Genomic DNA, 18,765 nt, shown 5'->3' on the forward strand with positions numbered 1-18,765 from the left:
GGCCATAGAAGTGGCCTGGTTCATGCCCTGTAGGGTTTCAGTCCATATAAGGTGATGATGCCTGAGTAATGGGAGAATGAAGGAAAAAGCCTCACACGTGTGGGTTATTGTGGAAGCAGAACATGAGGCTAAATCTAAGCCACATCATAAAGAGTTACGTGAGAGGGGATGCGGATGGGGACTGCTGTCTACTTGAGGAACCACTCAAAGAGCCCAGCTCCAGTATACTTGGGCTAAATCATGCTGTCCAGGCACAAGCAGTTCAAACCTGCTTTTGATGGTGAGCCTGTTTTCAGATTCATGGCAATTTGTGGCTAAATTTGTACTCTGCTTCCCTAGATGATGCAGGGTGGGAAACAAGAGAATATGTATAACCGCCTATCAACATGAACCCTGAAAATACTTCTGGCCTCTTCTCTGCAGGCCTTTCTATGGGATGCTTGACAGATTTGCAGCTGTTATGAAAACGTGCTTGCTTCTGCAGAAGCAATAAATCCCTCCCATGTTGGATCTCTAGCCTGTTGGGACCTGAGGAAAGGGGGCACTGCTAGAAACACAGTTTTCCTACAGCCTTTCTTATTCTGCCTGAGCTTTGATACCTTGAACAGGTATAAAGCGGGCCTTGTAACATGCCACCTTGTTTCTTTTCTAGCCAATTCCTCGCCTGTTCTTTGCTGGAGAACATACGATTCGCAACTATCCTGCAACTGTTCATGGAGCTCTGCTGAGTGGACTGAGAGAAGCCGGGCGCATTGCAGACCAGTTTCTTGGCGCAATGTACACTCTCCCTCGCCAGGCTACCCCTGTGGCAACTGCACAGCAGGCTTCTGCCATGTAACGATGCTGACAGAATAAGGTGGGCTCAGAATGCCTTGCGTGAACTTGCCATTAGAAGCAAGTGGACTTCCTGGTCCGTAGCACCACCAGTGAGAAGGCATAACTAGGAGTCAAAAGCAGCATCAGTCTTGGACAGCCTTCCAAAGAGATCCATCATCTGAGAATGCAGTTCCAGCCAAGTTCCAGTTTACTGGAGTGATGCTTGTGGCCCCCGGGAATAGGCACCTGGTATCTTTTGAGTGAGAACTATTTTGGTACAGACATATATTTGGTTAGCTTTCTTTTCAGGGTTTAGAATTCTTGTAAGTTTAGCTGCTGTTAGCAATTAAGGTAAGATTGTCTTATGTCAATTGTGTTTTTGGAAAGCAAAAATAAAGCTGTTGTTTTTCAAAAAAAACAACAACTCCCCCCCCCCCCCAAAAAACCAAAACATACCAAAAGACTTCCTTTTGTTGGACTGATAGAAAACATGCCCTGCTTTTTTTCATTGTACAACTCAAAGGTTACAAATCCCACTCAGATATGTGTGGGAAGGAAGGGAACAGAGGTTGCTAACCCATTTCCTTCTTTTTATGTATCGCATTTAAGTACTGACATTCTGCCAAGCCACTTAAGATATGGAAAGGTGTAGATGTGTTAAATCTGGAATAATTGTGGTTAGAAGTTCTTGCTAAGAAGCTTATAGGATATAATCACAGTTGCTGTAGGCAGGGTTTGAACTGGGCGTCTGAAGGAACTGTCATTCAGTTTTTGTATTATAATTACCATTTAACATATATCAAAGGCCAGTTCAAGAAAGAACTGGATTGAAGCCTCCAGTAACTTGTGATTGAGGCCCATATTTGTATTGTTATTATATTATTTTTTCATTCAACAGAAGTTTTCAAGTTACAGTCTATGTCCCTTAAGAATTGCCAATTCAGATTTGCATTTATGAGAATTTTAATTTCAAAAACAAAGTCTGTATCTAGCTTTCCTGAACAGCTGCTGTAACATCTTCTCACCTCTGGTGCTCTTTTTGCCATGGTTCTGATTTCCTGAGTGTTTGGAGCACGGAACTTAATTGAACCCCCCCCCCCCCCCCCCGCTTTGAGCTAGTTGGCCAGAAACAGTTGGCAAGACGTATTTGATATGCACAAAGGCAGTGCTCTTGTAACTTCCATTCTATGGTTGGGCTTGACTTCAGGACTAGCAACTGTACAGGTCTAAAGATGCCCCTAGATGGGCTAAGTAGTTAATAAGAACATGACTCTGGCCATTTTTCAATGCATGGACTATGCCAGCTTTTTTTCTGGCATAAATGAGAGAAACAAATTTCTGTCATTTCCAAGTAATTCACGCAGTTTGAATAACATACAAATAGTCTTTATTGATTATGCACTGTAGAACAGACAGCATTAGTCAGGAGATAACATGCGGACAAATGTTTGTGTTTAAACATAGCATGCAGGTGTATTGCTCTGTGCAACAGGCAGGTCAGCACCGCCCGCTATCCAGTACACAGGCAGGTTTGGAAGGTGAAAGGGGGGGGCCTTCCCCCAGCTGAACATGCGAGCACAGCAGTGCTTCATTTTGAGTCGGGCGGGGAGGAGTGATTGGGACAGTGCTGGTAGTTTGCTGGATTTTGGAGGGCTGGCAATGAGGACCTCAAGACATACTTTGCTAAATTGCACTTGCTTTTTCTTTACCTGAAAATGAGGGAATATATAAGGCAGGAGATGCTCATCTGCCTTTCGCACACGCGTCAGGATTTGGCAATCCCCTTCCACCCAGTCTTAACTTTAGCAAATAGAAAAAATATATTTTCATCTCTTAAAAATACATTCCACACAATCTGAAGGATTCTCAAGTGTTAGAAATGGCAGGAAGACCAACACGCCTTCCCTCTGTGCAGACACGGAAGGCATGCTTGCACTTCCAACAGCCACAAAAAGGGCGAGCAATTCCTTTGGTCTTGAGCCATGAGGAAAGAAAAAGAGGAGGCAAGATGGCCCCCGCACAGCAGTACCTTCATCCCTTTCTCTCTTTGGATATCAAGTTGAGCTTCAAGAGAAGCAGCAACCTCTTCTGTCTCTTCTTGCACTGATGCGCAGGATGGAGAGGAGGCGTCACATAAGATTCTCTCTATGACCCCTCCCTTCTTGTACACACTTGCGAGGAGGCCTGAAGGCTGAGAGAGAAAAACCTGCTGCGTATGGGTCCCTTCGGACTGACCTATGGCTAAAACCCTAGATTCTTGGCACTCAAACATCAAATTTATCACAGAATCAATGACTTGACTCGTAATGGCATATGAATACATGAAGCTGCCTTATACTGAGTTGTCTAGCCAGGTGTTGTTTATACTGATTGGCAGCAGCCCTGTCAAAAGGACCTGGGGCTTCTGCATGCGAAGCATCTGGTCTGCCAGCAAGTTACGACCTCTCTCTGGCTCTTGACAGGAGCTGCAGTTTTGTTCTTTGCAATGAAGGAAGGTAAAGAAGCAGAGCTGGTTAGGTGACATTCTGCAGGCTGTACACTAGGACAATTCTCCTGACCTCCAGTTGGAAAAAGTTGCATTTTTCGTTCCTTGACTGAAAACAAAATCAACTCATGCGGCATATACAATTACAACATTGGCATTTTCCCTTCTTTTTTTACACACACTTTCATCATTAGAAAGTCCCTGGGGGGATTCCTTATTGTATTTATATATGCTACAGTTAAGACAAAAATGAGCGTGCCAAACACTCGCAAGTATTTACAAATACATTTTACAGCTGTTTCTTTTTAAAGTGAGCAACTTGAGCCAAACGAGTCTCCATTTGTTCAATAATACAATCAGCTCCTATTGCACTCAGGTTTAGGGTCCCTGTAGGGTTTTATAGTCCTCTGATTTTTATGGGTCCATTAATCAAATATCCCCCCAATCTATACCATAATGGATATTTACATTCATTATCTATACCTAGTGGAAGTACAAGACTGTTAAAAGACCCTGGGGACTGCAAAACAGGAAGCATTCTAACCTGAAACACCGAACAATCAACACCATCTGTCCTGGAGGTTCCTATGTTGAGTTTTTTTCCCTTGCTTTCTGGACTCTGTAATATCGTTACAGAAAGGAGGTGGCCACCTGATCAATTGGATTCTATTGAAAAAGCAAAGGCAGATGCCAGGAATTACTGTGACAGAAGCTCCCAAGGAGATTTCAAGGAAACAACTCTCGCTGCTCCTCTTCATGGCTGTTCAAGTACATTATAACGAATAAAGGCCTAAGAGACAGCCAGCCATGTCAGACTGCCACCCGTTGGGATGGTAGCGGCCACTGCCTCCCCAGCTGAGATGAAGACCTGCTGTTGCGTCTTTGCTGTGTCAGAGTGGAAAGGCATCAGTCCCAGCATTAAGCCCTCTTGTCTGCTTAGCAAGCACTTCCTAGTGCTTCTGCTCTTCTTTGCTCAAATGTGAGCCCTCCATTTTTTGGGTGTGGGGGGGAGGGATTTTCATTGGCCCTCGTCATGAAGTCCTTTGTCCAGGAACTCTGAATCTGGAAGTGGAGACCACGGGTGTCCTCCACAAGTGACAGCAAAGGAGGTGTGGGTGTACAGCATGGTGATTGAATCTGTCATTACAGCAATGCAGGACACAGCCTTTTAAAATTAAGCCATGGCCCCTCGTGATGGGACTCTAGGAAAACGGAGTGCTCTGCCCCGATAGGGGGAGATTAGTGTTGTCCAGGGCCTGGGAGAAAACGCAGGGAGCACCGAACGGTGGCCGTCATTTTTCCTATATGGAAAAATCAGCTGGGTGGGGCTCGATGTGGGGCTGCTTCTGTACTAGAAAATCGGAGTGTTCCGAGGTGTTATTGCACAATGACAATTGCAGCCATTTTAACATGGAGATAAGAACAGGAGCTGGTGGGGAGAAAACCCATTTAAGACTGCAGTACTAAGTATAATTACTTATTAAGCAAAGACCAAGGGAAACTATTTTCATCTAAATGTGTTTTAGGCTGGAGCACTCACAAACTAGTGGTTGTGCATCAGACCTTTGTGACTTGAGCAAGGGAACGGCTGGGATAGCAATGCAGCAAATGCAGTTGTGGTGCTTTGCTTGAATTGTTGAATAGGCTGTGTTCTAACATCAGCGCTGCTTCCAGTGTGAAAGGAATGGAACGACTTGTTATATTTCAGGTGCTAAAGTGCTTTCTTGAGTCAACAGTGGAGTGAGTGTGTGGGGGGGGGGGGCAAAAGCACACAGCTTACTTTGGATTAATTTACAAGCCTCTGTTCATCACTGGATTGGGCACAGTTAACACACACAGTGTTTGTATATTTAAAGTAGCTGCCCCATTTCTGTTATTACAGAGAGAGAGAGAGAGCACGCACTTTATGTAAACATACAACCCATCTATGAAATTGAGTGCTATGGCTCTTGCTTCAAGTAGTCTATATGGGTTGGCCCTGGCAAAGGGACACTATAACATAATCATCAGTTGGTGAAAAAAAAATCAGACATGGTCAAATTTTTAGATCTGAAATGCAAGGTTCTAGATCTCAAGGCTGTGGAGCTGGGTACAAAAGTCACTCAGCAAAACTACATAATCTCAACTGCTTGTGCCAGTTATTAGCTGACATGGATTACAGCTTTGGTAGCCCCCACAGCCCCTTGCCTTTCTAGGGAACAACAGATGAAGACTTTATGCAAATATGAGTCATTCACCCAAGTTGAAAGATATAACTTTTCTAAGTTACAGAACTTGTCTCCCCTCCCAATAGGGTTTAAAAGCAAAACAAAGTAAGGTACATAACCTTCAACATCCACTGAGAGATAAGAACTGGTAAAAGTACCTTTAAATAGCTGAAGCAGGGACATGTAAACTATCTCCCACACTCCACTGTCAAAAGGCTGAAGTGTGACATCCCAGGAAGCTTGCAAATAAATTTACATGCCTGTCCAACAAAAGGTACCATTCTGTGCCTCATGTGTTCAAGAAAGAGATCAGTAAACATGGTTTCTAAAACTTGTCCTACATAAAATTTTGAAGGAGCCACAGACAAGCCTTGCTCACAATTTCTGAAATGTCAGAAGGTAACAGCGCATGCTGGGCTTCATTCTTAAGCCATCATCTTGGTTTGAAATGCCAAATGCTTGGCTATACTGTTGACTTTGCAACAGGTACAGGCCAGACCTAACTGTGTGTGTGGCAGGGTTGTGGGGGGGGGGGGGGGGGGGTGGGGGGGGGGGGGGGAGAGTTGTGAGCTGGGCAGAGATGGCTCCACTAAAAAGAACATTTTGCTCCCAATACTGCTTGTGGAGTTTGCAACTGAACTGCCTCTAGCATATGTCTGCTTTATTTACCTTTGTGGGAGGAGGGCAAGAGGCAGGTTTTTCTAAAAGGATCGACACTGTGTGCCCTTATGCCAGGCTGTCAGATCTTATACCAAATGAAAGCCAGGCATGAACTGGAGGCAGAGCAGGAGAGGGGTAAAAGGATGCACACACAATTTGCTCCCTGCAGAGAAGCTGGTGCTATGGCTTTGACTACTCAGAGTCAAACTGTGCACACACAATTGCTCTCTTCCTGAGAAGAATGACAAGGGAAGCCAATAGACTGGCAGCAGATCTGGGGGAATCCAAAGTCCTTGCTATGGCTCTGGGATTACAAGAAAAGTTTTTCAAGTTCTAACATTAAAACAGACATTAAAGGCAAGTCTTGGAGCAGAGTGAGACTTACATGAGACGAGAAGGGCTCCCAATCCTGTGTTTGCTTCCTAATGCCAATGTGAGTGTGGAGAGACAAGGTTTTTTTGCAAGGAAGACGCGATGGAGGAGTGCTTAACCTACCTACCTTCCATCTCATGCTTCTCCCAGCTAAAGAGCCAGAGAGTAAAAATTCTCCTGATGTTTGCTTGCTTGTGGTGGCCCGGGCTGTGGGGTGGGATAATGGTGCAATTATAGGTGGCAGGGGAAAAGAGCCCCAGCACCTCTCCCTCCTGCTTGCTCATCTTCCCCTGCAAATCCCCAGTAGCAGCCAGGCACAGAAAGGTTCCCATTCTCTGGCCAGCACGTGCCTGCTAGGCTGATGGGTGGTTCTCTCCCATCATCCAGGGCCCTTTCAACTGACACGGTTACTGCTCGCTGTTGCCCAAGCCTCCAGTGGCTTGCCTGTGTGAACTGAGTCCCAGAGATTTAATACTCCAGAGGATTCTTCCATATCTCAACAGCCAGTGCTTTTCGTTGCTGTGAATTTACGTGTATGGCACATCGACATGTGACGTGCAGGCGCTCCAAAAGGGGCAGCGGCTCATGCGTTGGCAGCCTCTTGGGTGCAGAATGGGTGAGGTGGGGCAAAACGGCTGACAGCACAGCAGCATCTGAGCTGCCGGGGCAACAGTGGCTTCCAGGTTCACACGCTGACCCGAATGGAGAAAAGGGCAGTCGCCATGGCTCCGGTAGAGTCTCTGCTGGTCCCTTTGCCCAAGCAGTGAAGAGTGAGGTAGCAGAAATACAGGAATGTCGTTCCAGCCCCCACCTCCAGCTGTGCCGAGAGGCTGGCCCCAGGAGACTCTTCTTCCCCCCTGGCTGTCAGGAGCGACATGTCCACATGCAGACCTCCCGCTGTGAGTTCAAGTAATGCATGTTTGCCACACGCCCGTCCCCAAGCAGACAAGACTGCTCAGCCCGCTCCCTCTTCAGACTTGCGTGGCCATCGGAGGAGGTGGTGAGGCTTCTTCACGCAGCCGGATTCATCCCAGCCGGAGTTCACGCATCTGGATCCAGTGAGCCATGGCGCCCACGAAGCCGAGTGTGGCTTGCAGGCATGGAAGGAAGCAAGCAAGCAAGCACCGGAGCAAGGGGCAGGTGCAGACAGACAAAATGCTGGGCCTGGTCTGACCCTGCAGGGCTCTTCTTGGGGGGCAGAGGAGGAGAAGGCTGCTTCCCCGGCATCTGGTCTACGGAGTGGCAGGTGGGTGCACACAGGAGGCACTGCAGCTTGCTGCCTGTGTGCTGGGCTCAGGCAAAAGCTTTCCCAAGAGCGGTCGAGCCCCGGCAGGGCAGGCAGGCAGGGAGGGATGGAGCTACTGCACAGGGAGTGCTTCTGGTGCTAGGCCTGGTGACCCCCAGGCTGTGCAAACCACTTTCAGGGAGCCAAAACTCCACGGGGAGCAAGAGAGAGCTGCGAGTTGCCTCTTTGTGACTTCCACAGAGACTGAGCTACTCGGGGGTCCTATACAGAGATTGGGTATTGCTGTCCCTTGGTGGGGATCACTCCCCACCCGCTCCTCTCGCCTCTCTAGGAAATGACAGGGCAGAACATGGGCGCAAGGATCCAAAGTTCTTGGATGCCTCCGCAGAGATGCAGCTGGTCGCTACCGTTGATTCAAGCTTGGCGAAACTGTGGTTGGGATTCCCCTGAGCAACGTCTCTGCGACCTCCTCTGTGAGGAGAAGGAAAACGCAAAGCCACCTTTAAAAGCAAAACGCAACATGTCCACCCAGGACTGGGGGGAATGGGGACGAGGAGCCTTGAGCACTGAAGGGGTTAAAAGTCAGGCACAGTGCATGTCCCGGTGGTGGGCTGCCTGCACGGAATGCCAGTGTAGGGAGGAGGATGGAGCGTCACTTCTGGAGGTCATGCAACTGGGCTGGGAAAGATCCTGGAGGGGAGAGAGGAGCAACCGCTTCAGGCACTGCACGCTTGGACAACTCCCCCTCTTGCACAGATGACCACCGCCGTCCCGCACCTCAGCATCTCCTTTCCTGCTCGGTCTGGATGCTGGGGGTTCCACACTTCTTCCCTGCCAGTGGATTCACATTTGGGGTTCCACCAATGAAGCGAGCCAGAGGAAGTGACTCTGGCAGAGCAGTGCCTGTGTTTGCGGTGAAAGGCACAGATAACGAGGGTCACTGGATCAGAACGGACTTGCTGGACAAGGCCAAAGATCCATCCATTTCCCACAAGGATCGGTTTCCCGAATAATTCCAGGGCCACAAGCAAGTCCCCACTGCTCCAGAGGCATCCTGTGAACTACTCGGCTACGACAGCTGACCAGTGTTGGTAATCCTGCACTGGAAGGCAGATGTCTTCTGCCAGAGGCCCTCCAGGCGTGCTGGACACAACGCCCACCAGTCCTAGCCAGCTTTCGCCAACCTGGGGGGCACATGCACTATGACTCCGTACCCATGATTTAAAATTGCTAAGCACCATTTTCACCCAGCTAGGGCAGGAAAGGAGAACCCTTCTGCTGCGTTGTCTGTTTTCATCCCACCCTTCCTCAAGGAAGTGCAATGCAGCATTAATCTTCACAACAACCCTGTGAGATTGACCAGGCTCAGAGAATGTGATTGGCCGAAGGTCACCCAGCAAACATGGATGAGTGGGGATTTAGTCCTGGCTCAGCATTGATTTCCCCCTGCCCCCCCCACCCACCTCCAAACAGGCTGTGTCAAAAAGAACCAGTTGGGAAAAAAATAAGTAAACAGGAAGTTGTGGATGACTATAAAGGTTAAGGTTTCCCCTTGACATTAAGTCCAGGCATGCCTGACTCTTGGGGGCGGTGCTCATCTCCGTTTCCTAGCCGAGGGAGCCAGCGTCTGTCTGCAGACAGTCTCCGTGGTCATGTGGCCGGCATGACTAAACACCGAGGTGCACAGAACGCTGTTACCTGCCCACCGAAGTGGTACCTTTATCTGTACTTGCATTTGCATGCTTTTGAACTGCAAGGTTGGCAGGAGCTGGGACAGAGTACAGGAGCTCACCCCGTTGCGCAGATTTGAACCGGCAACCTTTCGATCAACCAGCCCAGCAACACAGCAGTTTAAACCACTGCGCCACCTGCAGTCCCTGTGTGGATGACTATAGGAAGCGTTTTATTATTGCCTAAATGGGGACAAGATGCATCAAACTCCCCTGAAGGCAAAATGACCAGATCATGGGTTGAAAGCCGGATGTGAGAGCCAGTGTGGTGTAGTGGCTAAGAGCGAGGGGCCGGGACTCCGGCGATCTGGGTTCTAGTCCCTGCTTGGCCACAGAGCCAACTGGGTAGCCTTGGGCCAGTCACAGATGCTTAGTCCAACCTACCTCACAGGGTGGTTGTTGTGGGGCAGAAGGAAGAGGAGGGTGTAAGCCACTTTGAATTCATAAGAAAAAAGCAGGAAATACATCTAATAAACAATGCATTTTAATCTGGGGGTGTTTAACTGGGTGTGACTGCTAAGTACACATATAAGTAGGGACCTCACCATGTACTCTGCTCACTGCCTGAATTTATGCTTCTCAGGAAAGGACAGAGGGAAAAGGATCCCGCGCGAGCAGCGATGTGTGAACTCACCTCGCCCTGGGCTGCTCAGTTGTCTTCGGAGCAGCCCTTGGACCAGCGCCTCCGTTCCTCAGTCCTGCTGCCCAGCGGCTGGCGAGGGGGTTCTGGCTTGGTCTCCAGCCGCCTTCTCGGTGTGTCAGTTGAGCTGAGCTGCTCAAAGGAGCCAAATGGTTTTCTTCTGGAACTGGGGACAAAATCTTTGTTTTCCTCCTGTACCAAAACCAGGAAAAAAGGGTTGATGCATTAATAGGGTGGAGTCCTGCTGCAGCCACTCCTGAGCAAACGGTACAGGCAACGCCCTCTGGCTTGCCACCTGGCTTCCCCAAGGTGATCTCCAGCCCTCATCATCTGCCTGGCCAGTTGAGTAATCCAGCGGGCACAGCCATGGGGAGGCACTGAAGTCGGGGGAGGCACAGCGAATTCTGGCTGACACACAGGTCCAACTGCAGTGAGCGGGCCAAAAAGTAAGAGAAAGGGGTAAAGGGGCATGTGTGTTAAACAGTTAATTGCAGAGACAGGGAAGAAACTTGGGTTCAAATCCTTACTGGGTGACCTTGGGCCAATCACACACTGCCCGATTCTTTCCAGACCTACCCACCTCACAGGGTTGCTCCAAAGGGAAAGGACAAAACCAGATACCCAGGCCTGAGCTCCTGTGAGAAAGGGTATGATGAAAATCAGGTGAATGGCGAAAAGAGAGAAAGAGCAAGACACCGCACTTAGTTATGAATGATCTGATAAATTTGAAAATAGCCCAAAGCTCGCTCGCTCGCTCACTCATGGAGTGAAGTCTAGTAGCACAGCATTCTACAGCCAAATCGACTTGGACACTTGGTGGTGACAAAGCTGGGTCAGGCCATTTAAGAGGGATATGTTATTTCTTTTACATTGTTATTTATTTTATATTGTTAATTTTATATTGTTATTTTTGTATTTTATTGTATTTTATTGTGTTGTAGGCCGCCCCGAGGCTTCGGCAAAGGGCAGCATAGAAATGATTTAATAAATAAATAATAAAATATGATGGAGCCTTCCCTGGGAAGCCTAGGTGTTCAGAGTTTGGGTTCATGTTGGAACTGATAGTCTGCTTTTGCCTAGCAGAGGAGCACTGAGCTGCTCCAGTTTAAGCTTGGCCATTCAAACTGGAAATGGATTAAACAGACAGGAAAGTGCCTCGTGCAAAGCGTCATGCTGCAGTGGAGCTTGGTTGCTTTCTTCTAGCAGTTCATCTGTCGCTGACATCCTTGAAATCAAACTCTTCTCAAAGGATCTGAGCCTATTTTTCTCCCTACATGAGCTTCATGGATCCTCCCAACGCCTAAGCATGCATAGGCTTGTTATATGCAGACTTGGTTTTATGCCAAGTGCAACACGGGTCTCTCTGTGAAGGGTGGCCTAGCTTCCTGAACTCCAAAATCCCTGTAGCTTTGTCCTGCAAATGCAGGCAACTGCCTGGACCTCAAAAGTCAAGCTTTTGTTTCTTGAAAAGGTCGTGATAGCTTTAAAAGTAGAGATTGGCAATTTACCAGCATGAATGTTATTTTCCAAGCTTTGACTGGCATTTCACAGGAAATTTTGTTAACATGGAGTTGTGGGCTTCTCGATTCCTTTCTATTATTAAATTGCTCTGCATTGTTAAATACTGAGTCACCCGCTTAGAGGCTTCTACCAGCAGGGGGAACTGCAGCATTAGACCAATGTCAAGCTAACTGCATTATCCAAGTACAAGCCCTGCAGTCTTCAAAGCTATGCGTCCCTCAATGTCATCTGCCTTTAAAAACAAAACAAAACTAGTACATGCATTTTTAATTGTCATCTTCTGGTCTGGGGAGCATTTGAGGGATGTGCTTGATGTCTGTTAATGCGTTCTCTGTCATAAGGAATGTGCATCCTCTGATATTTCATGGAATTTTATTATCTAAATGTCAGAGGTTTAGACTCCAGCTATCCTGGTTAGAGATGATGCTTAGAAGGAACTGCCTTTTCAGCCCTATCAGCAAGTCTACAAAGGCTACTAGTCCACAAGAAAAAATACTGTCCAGGAATAGCAATATTCCTATTGCTAATTGTGCATAAATGGTCTGAAAGGAGGAGAGAACTAGCTGGTTTCCAATATACAAAGGCATCACCGGGAAGCAATTACAGCGCACCCCTGCACCTGAGCAGACTGGCTCCAAGTCCCACAGCAAATGCCTAAAACTGTGGATAAGAGCAAACAATATCGACTTTTTCACAATTTTGTTTCTTCTTACCTTAGCATTTTTCCTTTCCCTATTAAATCAAGAATGTTCGCTTACAGGATGCACTTTACGACTTCTCTCTGGCATGTTACTGCACTGTACAAGTTTTCTCTTTAGTGCTGAGGTCAACCCCTGGTAACTGAAAGCACGGCAATTCAGCCAGTGAATACGAGGGTCCTGCTATAGCGCTCACTCTAGGCAATTAGGCTGGTTGCTGTTTATAGGCCTGTACCATTCGATTGGAATAGAACGATGTGGAAAATGTAGCTTTGGCAAATAGCACCGAGTCTATGGTGAAGGGGAAGTGCTCCTGGCCAATCAGCACCCGTTCCCAAGGGAAGCGCTGGGTTCCGCGTGGGCGATCGGGCCGCTTCCATCTGGCCTGCAGAGGCCCGCGATGGCCACAGGGTCGCGCTTAATGACGCTCCTCCCCAAGGACGGCCTCACCACCACCTTTCACTGCCCACATCTGATAACTTGCACAAGGCGCAGCTGCCCCAAGAAGGTAACTTAGTCTGTGACTTCAACAGTTTAAAAGGCTGTTCTAGAAAGGGAGGGTTGGAAAACAGGAGTCCACTGCTGTTTTCCCACCCTCCCGAAAATGGTTTGCCTGGGCTCGTGCAGGAGACGTGCCTGTGTGGCTTTTGGTCACGCTGGGGGAGGAAAGGTGAGCCCTGCCTCAGAGCTGCCGGTCCCACCACCCACACTGTGCAGCAGGGACTGGAGGAGGGTGGACTTGCACATCTCTGGGTACTTCTGCAGCAGATCAGCCAGCAAGGGGTTCTGACGCGGAGTGGTTTAAAAATAGCAGCAGCACCGCAAGGACTTTCAATTATCCTGCTGAAAAGAGGAGGCTGCAGTACAGGCCAGAGGAATGAGTGGAAGGGCTCAGAGCTCTCTTGAGTTCTGGTGCTCCAAACCGATTCCTGGGCTCCTAATTCCATAATTTAAAGTATGCATCTTTTGCATCGAGATCTCCTGGCTTCCAGGGCTCTAGTAAAAAATGAAAAGCAAGCCTCTCGCCTCAAGCCTGCCCACCACTCTTCTAGACCGATTCAGCGAGAGGCCCCCAGCTGCCTGAGACCACCCAGTTCTTTCAGGAGACTGGCAAGTCTTCTTCACTCATTCTGAGGAACAGACCAATGAATCCTTCAGAGAAGCATCCAAGGAAACCCATTTTGTGGAAGATGAACTGGGGAGGTGCCTCTGGGGCATTGAGGGCTTGTAGGGGTGGGAGATGGGATCATTAAACACAGAGATGTATAGACTGCATGGTAAATTGTCTGCTTGGTGTCCGTATGCAGCTGTCACATCTCAACAAATACCTTGGAAAACGTGCTGTGGAGAATAGTCCTGGCCCATGTTGGTACCAGTGATGTGGGGAAGGTAGTCCTGGGATTCTGGAAGCCACATTTAGGTTGCCAAATGGAAGGCTGAAATCCAGAGCCTAGCGCAGAGTGGCTTTCTCCAAAATGCTACCTGTTCTGTATGCAGGGCTGGCTAAACAAGCGAAGTTGAGGAGTCTCAGTGCAAGGTACAGGAAAGAGGCTCACATCGGCAAGGCTTGAGGGAACATTTTGAGACCGGCTGGGTCTGTCCAAGAGGGACAGGTTCCACTTGAGCCAACGGACTGCTGGTGAAACATAAAAAGGGAGCAGAGCAGCTCTTAAGTCAAAGCCAGCAGGAAAGGCGAAATATCCACTTCATTTTCATCCTGAGAGGATAAAAATGAAAATGTTTCTGCTTGCCCTTATGTAGGAGAGGAGGAAATAGGCCACAAGCATCTGGTGAAACATGCCATAGCAGAAGAGATCTCTGGGGACAGAGACCATGCAAATGCTGGAAGGGGTCCACACCAAAATAGGAGAATACCTAATTCTAAAGAACCTAAATATAGATAGTGTTACAGAAGCCTAGAGGAATGAGGAGAACCCACAGGATGTGGCCATCTCTGCCAACTCTATAGGAAGGACACGGAGGGGTGTACTGGAGAAAGGCATCTTAGAGGACAGTGTGACGCAGACCAGAAAACTGAAAAAGGGCAGATTCATCAACAGAAGTGCTAGTGGGGAATAATGCTGCACTCCAGAACTAATTTAGTCTTTTTAGTTTATAAAATTAAGGAACTAAGGAAGTTGAAGAGGATTAAATCTGTTCAAAATGCTTGGAGGTTACTGAAAGCCACAAAAACAGAAGCCCAGATAGAATATATACCGTAGATTAGGCAAGACACCAATTCCAAGAGCTCACTAACATGGTTAACAAGCAACTCTTGCCCAAATGAGGAAAAACAAAAGCAGCACAATCTTGTACAAAGCAGATGCAAGCAGACAAAAGGGATGCAAAAAAGCATTTTAAGGAGCACATTGTAGACAAAAGCCAATAATAAGTAATTCTTTAAGTATATCAGGAGCAGGGAGGAAGTGAGAGCATTGGATAAAAATGGAGTTACAGGAGGATAAGGAGACTGAGGAGAAACTAAACTATTTTCCTGTGTCTGCACTGCAGAAGATAGAGGGCAGATGGCTGTGCCTGAGGAACTGAAGTGCTGACAAAAAAGACATTCTCAATCTTATTGACAAATTGAAAGTTAATAAATCACCAAGCCCAGACTATATCCATGTACCAAAAATATACAACATTTCCCTGGAGAATGGCCAATGTGACACTAGTTTAAAAAAAAAAAAAGTGGATTCAAAGGGAATCCAGCAAAAATAGAAACCAGTTAATCCAGTATCTGTTCTGGGTAAATTGGTTGAAAGCATTATTAAAGAGAAAATTAATAAGTGCATAGAAAGTATTAATATGGCTTCCATAAAGGTAGCCTTTTAGAGTGTCGTTAAATATGTGGGCAGGGTGATCTGCTAGACATTGTTTAGTTGGACTTCCAAAGGGATTTTGACAAAGGCCAGCATCAAAGGCTCCTGAGCAAACTCGGCAGATATGGAGGAAGAGTAAATTAGTTACTGGTTGAAGATCAGGAAGCACAGAGTAATGACAAATGCTAAATTCTCCCGGTCGAGGCATGCAAGCACAGGGGCCCCTCCTGGGATCTATCTTGCTTTTCAAATTATTCATAAATGATCAGGAATTAAGAGTGAGCAATAAACTGGCCAAGTTTGCCAATAGCATCAAATTATTCAGGATGCTTTAAACAAAGGTTTGTGAAGATCTCCAGAGGGATCTCTCCAAGCTGGAGGTCAAGGCATGAAAATGGTTTCAATGAAAGGAAACATAAAGTGATGTAGATCTGAACTTCAAATAGAAGCGATAGGACAGTTAGCAATTACTGACCAGGAAAGAGATCTTGGAGTTGTGGTGGATAGCTTGATAAAATATCAACCCCATGTGCAGCTGCTATGAAAAAGGTGAACTCTGTGTATAGTTAGGAAAGGAACTGAAATAAAACTGCCAATATCATACTATACTGATCCCAAGCATGGTGCAGCCACATTGGAAATCATGTGAAAGATAGAATACCACTGGAGAAAGTACAGAAAGGGACAACAACAACGACTGAGGCGGATAGAGTGACTCCCCATAAAGAAAGACTACAGCATCTGGAATTGTAGTATAATAGGATGTATAGGAGAAAGTGGCTAGGGATACAATTTTCTCCCTCTCAGGATACTAAAACCCAGTGGAGTCATCCTCTGGAACTGATTGGTGGAATATGGAGATTCGGGGCAGATGAAAGGGAGTGTTTCTCCAGGCAGAGCGTGAGGACCAGTCCTGATGGCTGTGTGCCACAGCATCAGAGGCAGTGTGTGCACATGCGCATGCACCAGTTCCTGGGGGATGTGGGCAGGAGGTGCTGTTGCGCTCATATCATGCTCATGGGATTTCCATGGGTAGCTGGTTGGCTGTCTGGTTGGGAAGGCTGCCCTGAAGGAATAACTCAGCAGAAACATCTCAGCACGTCTCAAGGCAGGAGCTGACAACTGACGAGACAGCGACTCTGCGGAAGCCCGAGAGGTCTGGGAGTGGTCTGCGTGCATGGACACAAAGAATTCACATTTTGGAATACATAAAACCCTCCCGTAGTCAACAGTGTCTGCAAGACCTGCTCCAGTATTAGATCGGAAGGTCATGATGCAAACTGTCAGCAAGGCAGGCCAGCTGCACAGCTCCCAGATGAGACAGGTAGCATCTTCGTGGCTGGGGCATCAAGTGGATGTCTATGTCTAGAACCGGTCTATCGTACTCCTTCATCTCAATGTGCAGCATCCCCATGAGAGCCCAAGTGATGCGGCGCTTGGCATGCTGGCCGGGGGACCCAGGTGGTCCAGGTGCTAGCCTCCACCTGGCCCTGGGGCTCACTGGGTGACTCCGAGCAGGTCACCAGCTCTGGCCTGACCGACTTCACAGGGTGGATGCCCTGAAAATAATGCCTTGGTTTCCTCGCAGGAGAAAAAAAGGCGGGAAATAAATGCAGTGTGATCATAAGGACAGCTGTGACATCTGTTTCGTTGCCTTGGTTCAATCATCATTCCCCCAGTGTCATTATTGTGCATCAGACGTCATTCTCCGACTCTCCTGGCATTTGGTGTATGTCCTTTGCTGCAGGAAGGAGGTGAGTGTGTTGTGCAGTTATCGCCCCTGCCAGCGGGTGGTTCTGTTTGCGCACTGTCTGTGCAGCTCTCTGTTGCACGCGTCTTCCCTGTGACAGTACTGGGGCAATGGAAGGAGCCGTCTGCAAGAGTCACACAGGATATTTATAGAGCAAGTATGAAAGCGCTCAGGTGGCCAACAGAGCTGATCCGGGTGTGCCAAGCGCTTCCTGCCTCGCCGCATTCTAGATTTAAGGTGCTACTGAATTGCAAGAGAGGATTAAAAGGTATGTCTCATCAAGATGCTAACATGGCATTCTTACACTATCCCGCTACCACTGCCGAGCCCGGGGTGGCATGCTCATCCAGCGATTAGAGCTTCACAAACAGTCGCACTCCGTTCCTGCTTTCCCTCAACCATGGATGTTTTGGTAGTTTTCTGGGCTTGGCACATCTTTCATCCTGTCCTAAAAGACAGACACTAGCAGTAAGAATGCTAAGCTACAAGGTGCTGGCATTTGTTTATATTGCCGCCCCATCTCTTTTGCCACTGACGCTGCCTCCATCACCTCTGAGCTGAAAGAATTCCTCCACCACTGGTCTAGCCCTCCCTCCGCTCTCACAAGGAGGCCCTGTAAGCGAATACGAGTGTGTGCAGTCCTCTTGCTGAGCCATGCCCACTTCCAGGATACTCCACTCCATCCCTGCCTCCTTATGAGCTTACATTTCCCCTCACCACAGTCATGTGGTTGTGCCTATTGATTATTCTCCATCCTCACGGGAGTCTTTTTAAGAGCTTAGCTCCCCACCACCACCACCGAGGGTTTTCATCCCAAAGATTTTTATGTACTTCAGTAACTCTTTGGATCCCCCAAGCTTGCCAATAACTTCTTGTGCTCGGTGCTGCGCTCTCTAAACACATGGTTTGCACCCCACCTTTTCAGTCAAGATTGGCTTCCAGAGCGGCTTTCCATTCAGATCCGTATCAAGCTGGTGTTCCCTGGTTCCTCCACTTCCCAGCTCCCCGCAGCCAGTCGCCTGTCCTGCTGCCTCGGGCCCTATTCAGGCATTCCATTTCCCTGCACACCAAACACGCGAGGAGCACCACCCCTCACATGTTTCTCCCACCCTGTTGCTGGTGGAGGGCAGAGTTCTGAAGAGGGCGGGTTTTTCATCACACGGACTGCCTCCATGGACAGAGAAGGTCCTCTTCAGGAAGCCGCCCTCCATGAATGCAGCCGGGGCAACGCAAATGTGCGAGCTGAAGCGTGGCCTGAGCATTCCCCCCTTGGCAGGCTGTGGGGACCCTCTTCAGCCCCATTCACACATTCCGAATGAGGCTTCAAGGGTGCAAGAAAATCTACCAGAGGATTGGCAGTGGAAGGGTGGGAGGCAGCGTGGATGCTTGCTTGGGTGCTTGTCGGTGCCCTACGGACAAAAGCTGAGAAAGACCCTTCATTGTGGAAGGAGCGTGTCAGAGGATCTCAGCTTTGATTTTTAAACTGGAATCGGCTGCTTCTTCATGTGGGTCACAGGTCTTCCACACTGACTTTTAATACATTTCTCTGATTTGTTTTATTCTCTGTTTAACCCACCCTAGGGATTACATAATGTAAGGATGCTAGATAAACTTAAAATAAAAATTATCCTTTGCCTGAACAGCTGCCTCGCCTTCCTCTGAGGGTAGCCATCACTCACGATAGACTCATCGCTTAAATTGGCAATCATTTCTCTCTGTTCTGCAGATCATGAGATTCTCCCTTGAGATCTCAAGACCTGAGATCAATAAATCGCATTATTAGAAGTTTACTTTTTCAAAGCCAAGACCTTCCTCCAA

At 47.9% G+C, this 18,765-nt stretch overlaps 2 protein-coding genes across 6 annotated transcripts in view; one reads left to right on the forward strand and one right to left on the reverse strand.

The window, feature by feature from the left end:
• Positions 1-1,906, forward strand: part of KDM1A (lysine demethylase 1A) — a 40,596-nt gene extending 38,690 nt beyond the window's left edge. For both annotated transcript variants that reach the window (XM_044435352.1, XM_044435354.1), the window contains one exon: positions 653-1,906. In XM_044435352.1, the coding sequence (XP_044291287.1) occupies positions 653-838 (186 nt within the window). In that variant the 3' untranslated portion in view covers positions 839-1,906. The remainder of the gene's footprint in view (positions 1-652) is intronic.
• A 274-nt stretch (positions 1,907-2,180) lies between these two features.
• Positions 2,181-18,765, reverse strand: part of LUZP1 (leucine zipper protein 1) — a 61,790-nt gene continuing 45,205 nt past the window's right edge. For 2 of the 4 annotated variants that reach the window (XM_044435348.1, XM_044435349.1), the window contains exons 3-4: positions 10,151-10,348; positions 2,181-8,476 (exon numbers count right to left, since the gene is read on the reverse strand). In XM_044435348.1, the coding sequence (XP_044291283.1) occupies positions 10,166-10,348 (183 nt within the window). In that variant the 3' untranslated portion in view covers positions 2,181-8,476; positions 10,151-10,165. Of the gene's footprint in view, positions 8,690-10,150; positions 10,349-18,765 lie in introns of all 4 variants that reach the window. The other 2 variants (XM_044435351.1, XM_044435350.1) reach the window with 2 other exon arrangements.

The sequence above is a fragment of the Varanus komodoensis genome, unplaced genomic scaffold (genome assembly GCF_004798865.1).
Source record: "Varanus komodoensis strain SLA01 unplaced genomic scaffold, ASM479886v1 scaffold29_1, whole genome shotgun sequence".
NCBI classification, from domain to species: Eukaryota; Metazoa; Chordata; class Lepidosauria; order Squamata; family Varanidae; genus Varanus; species Varanus komodoensis.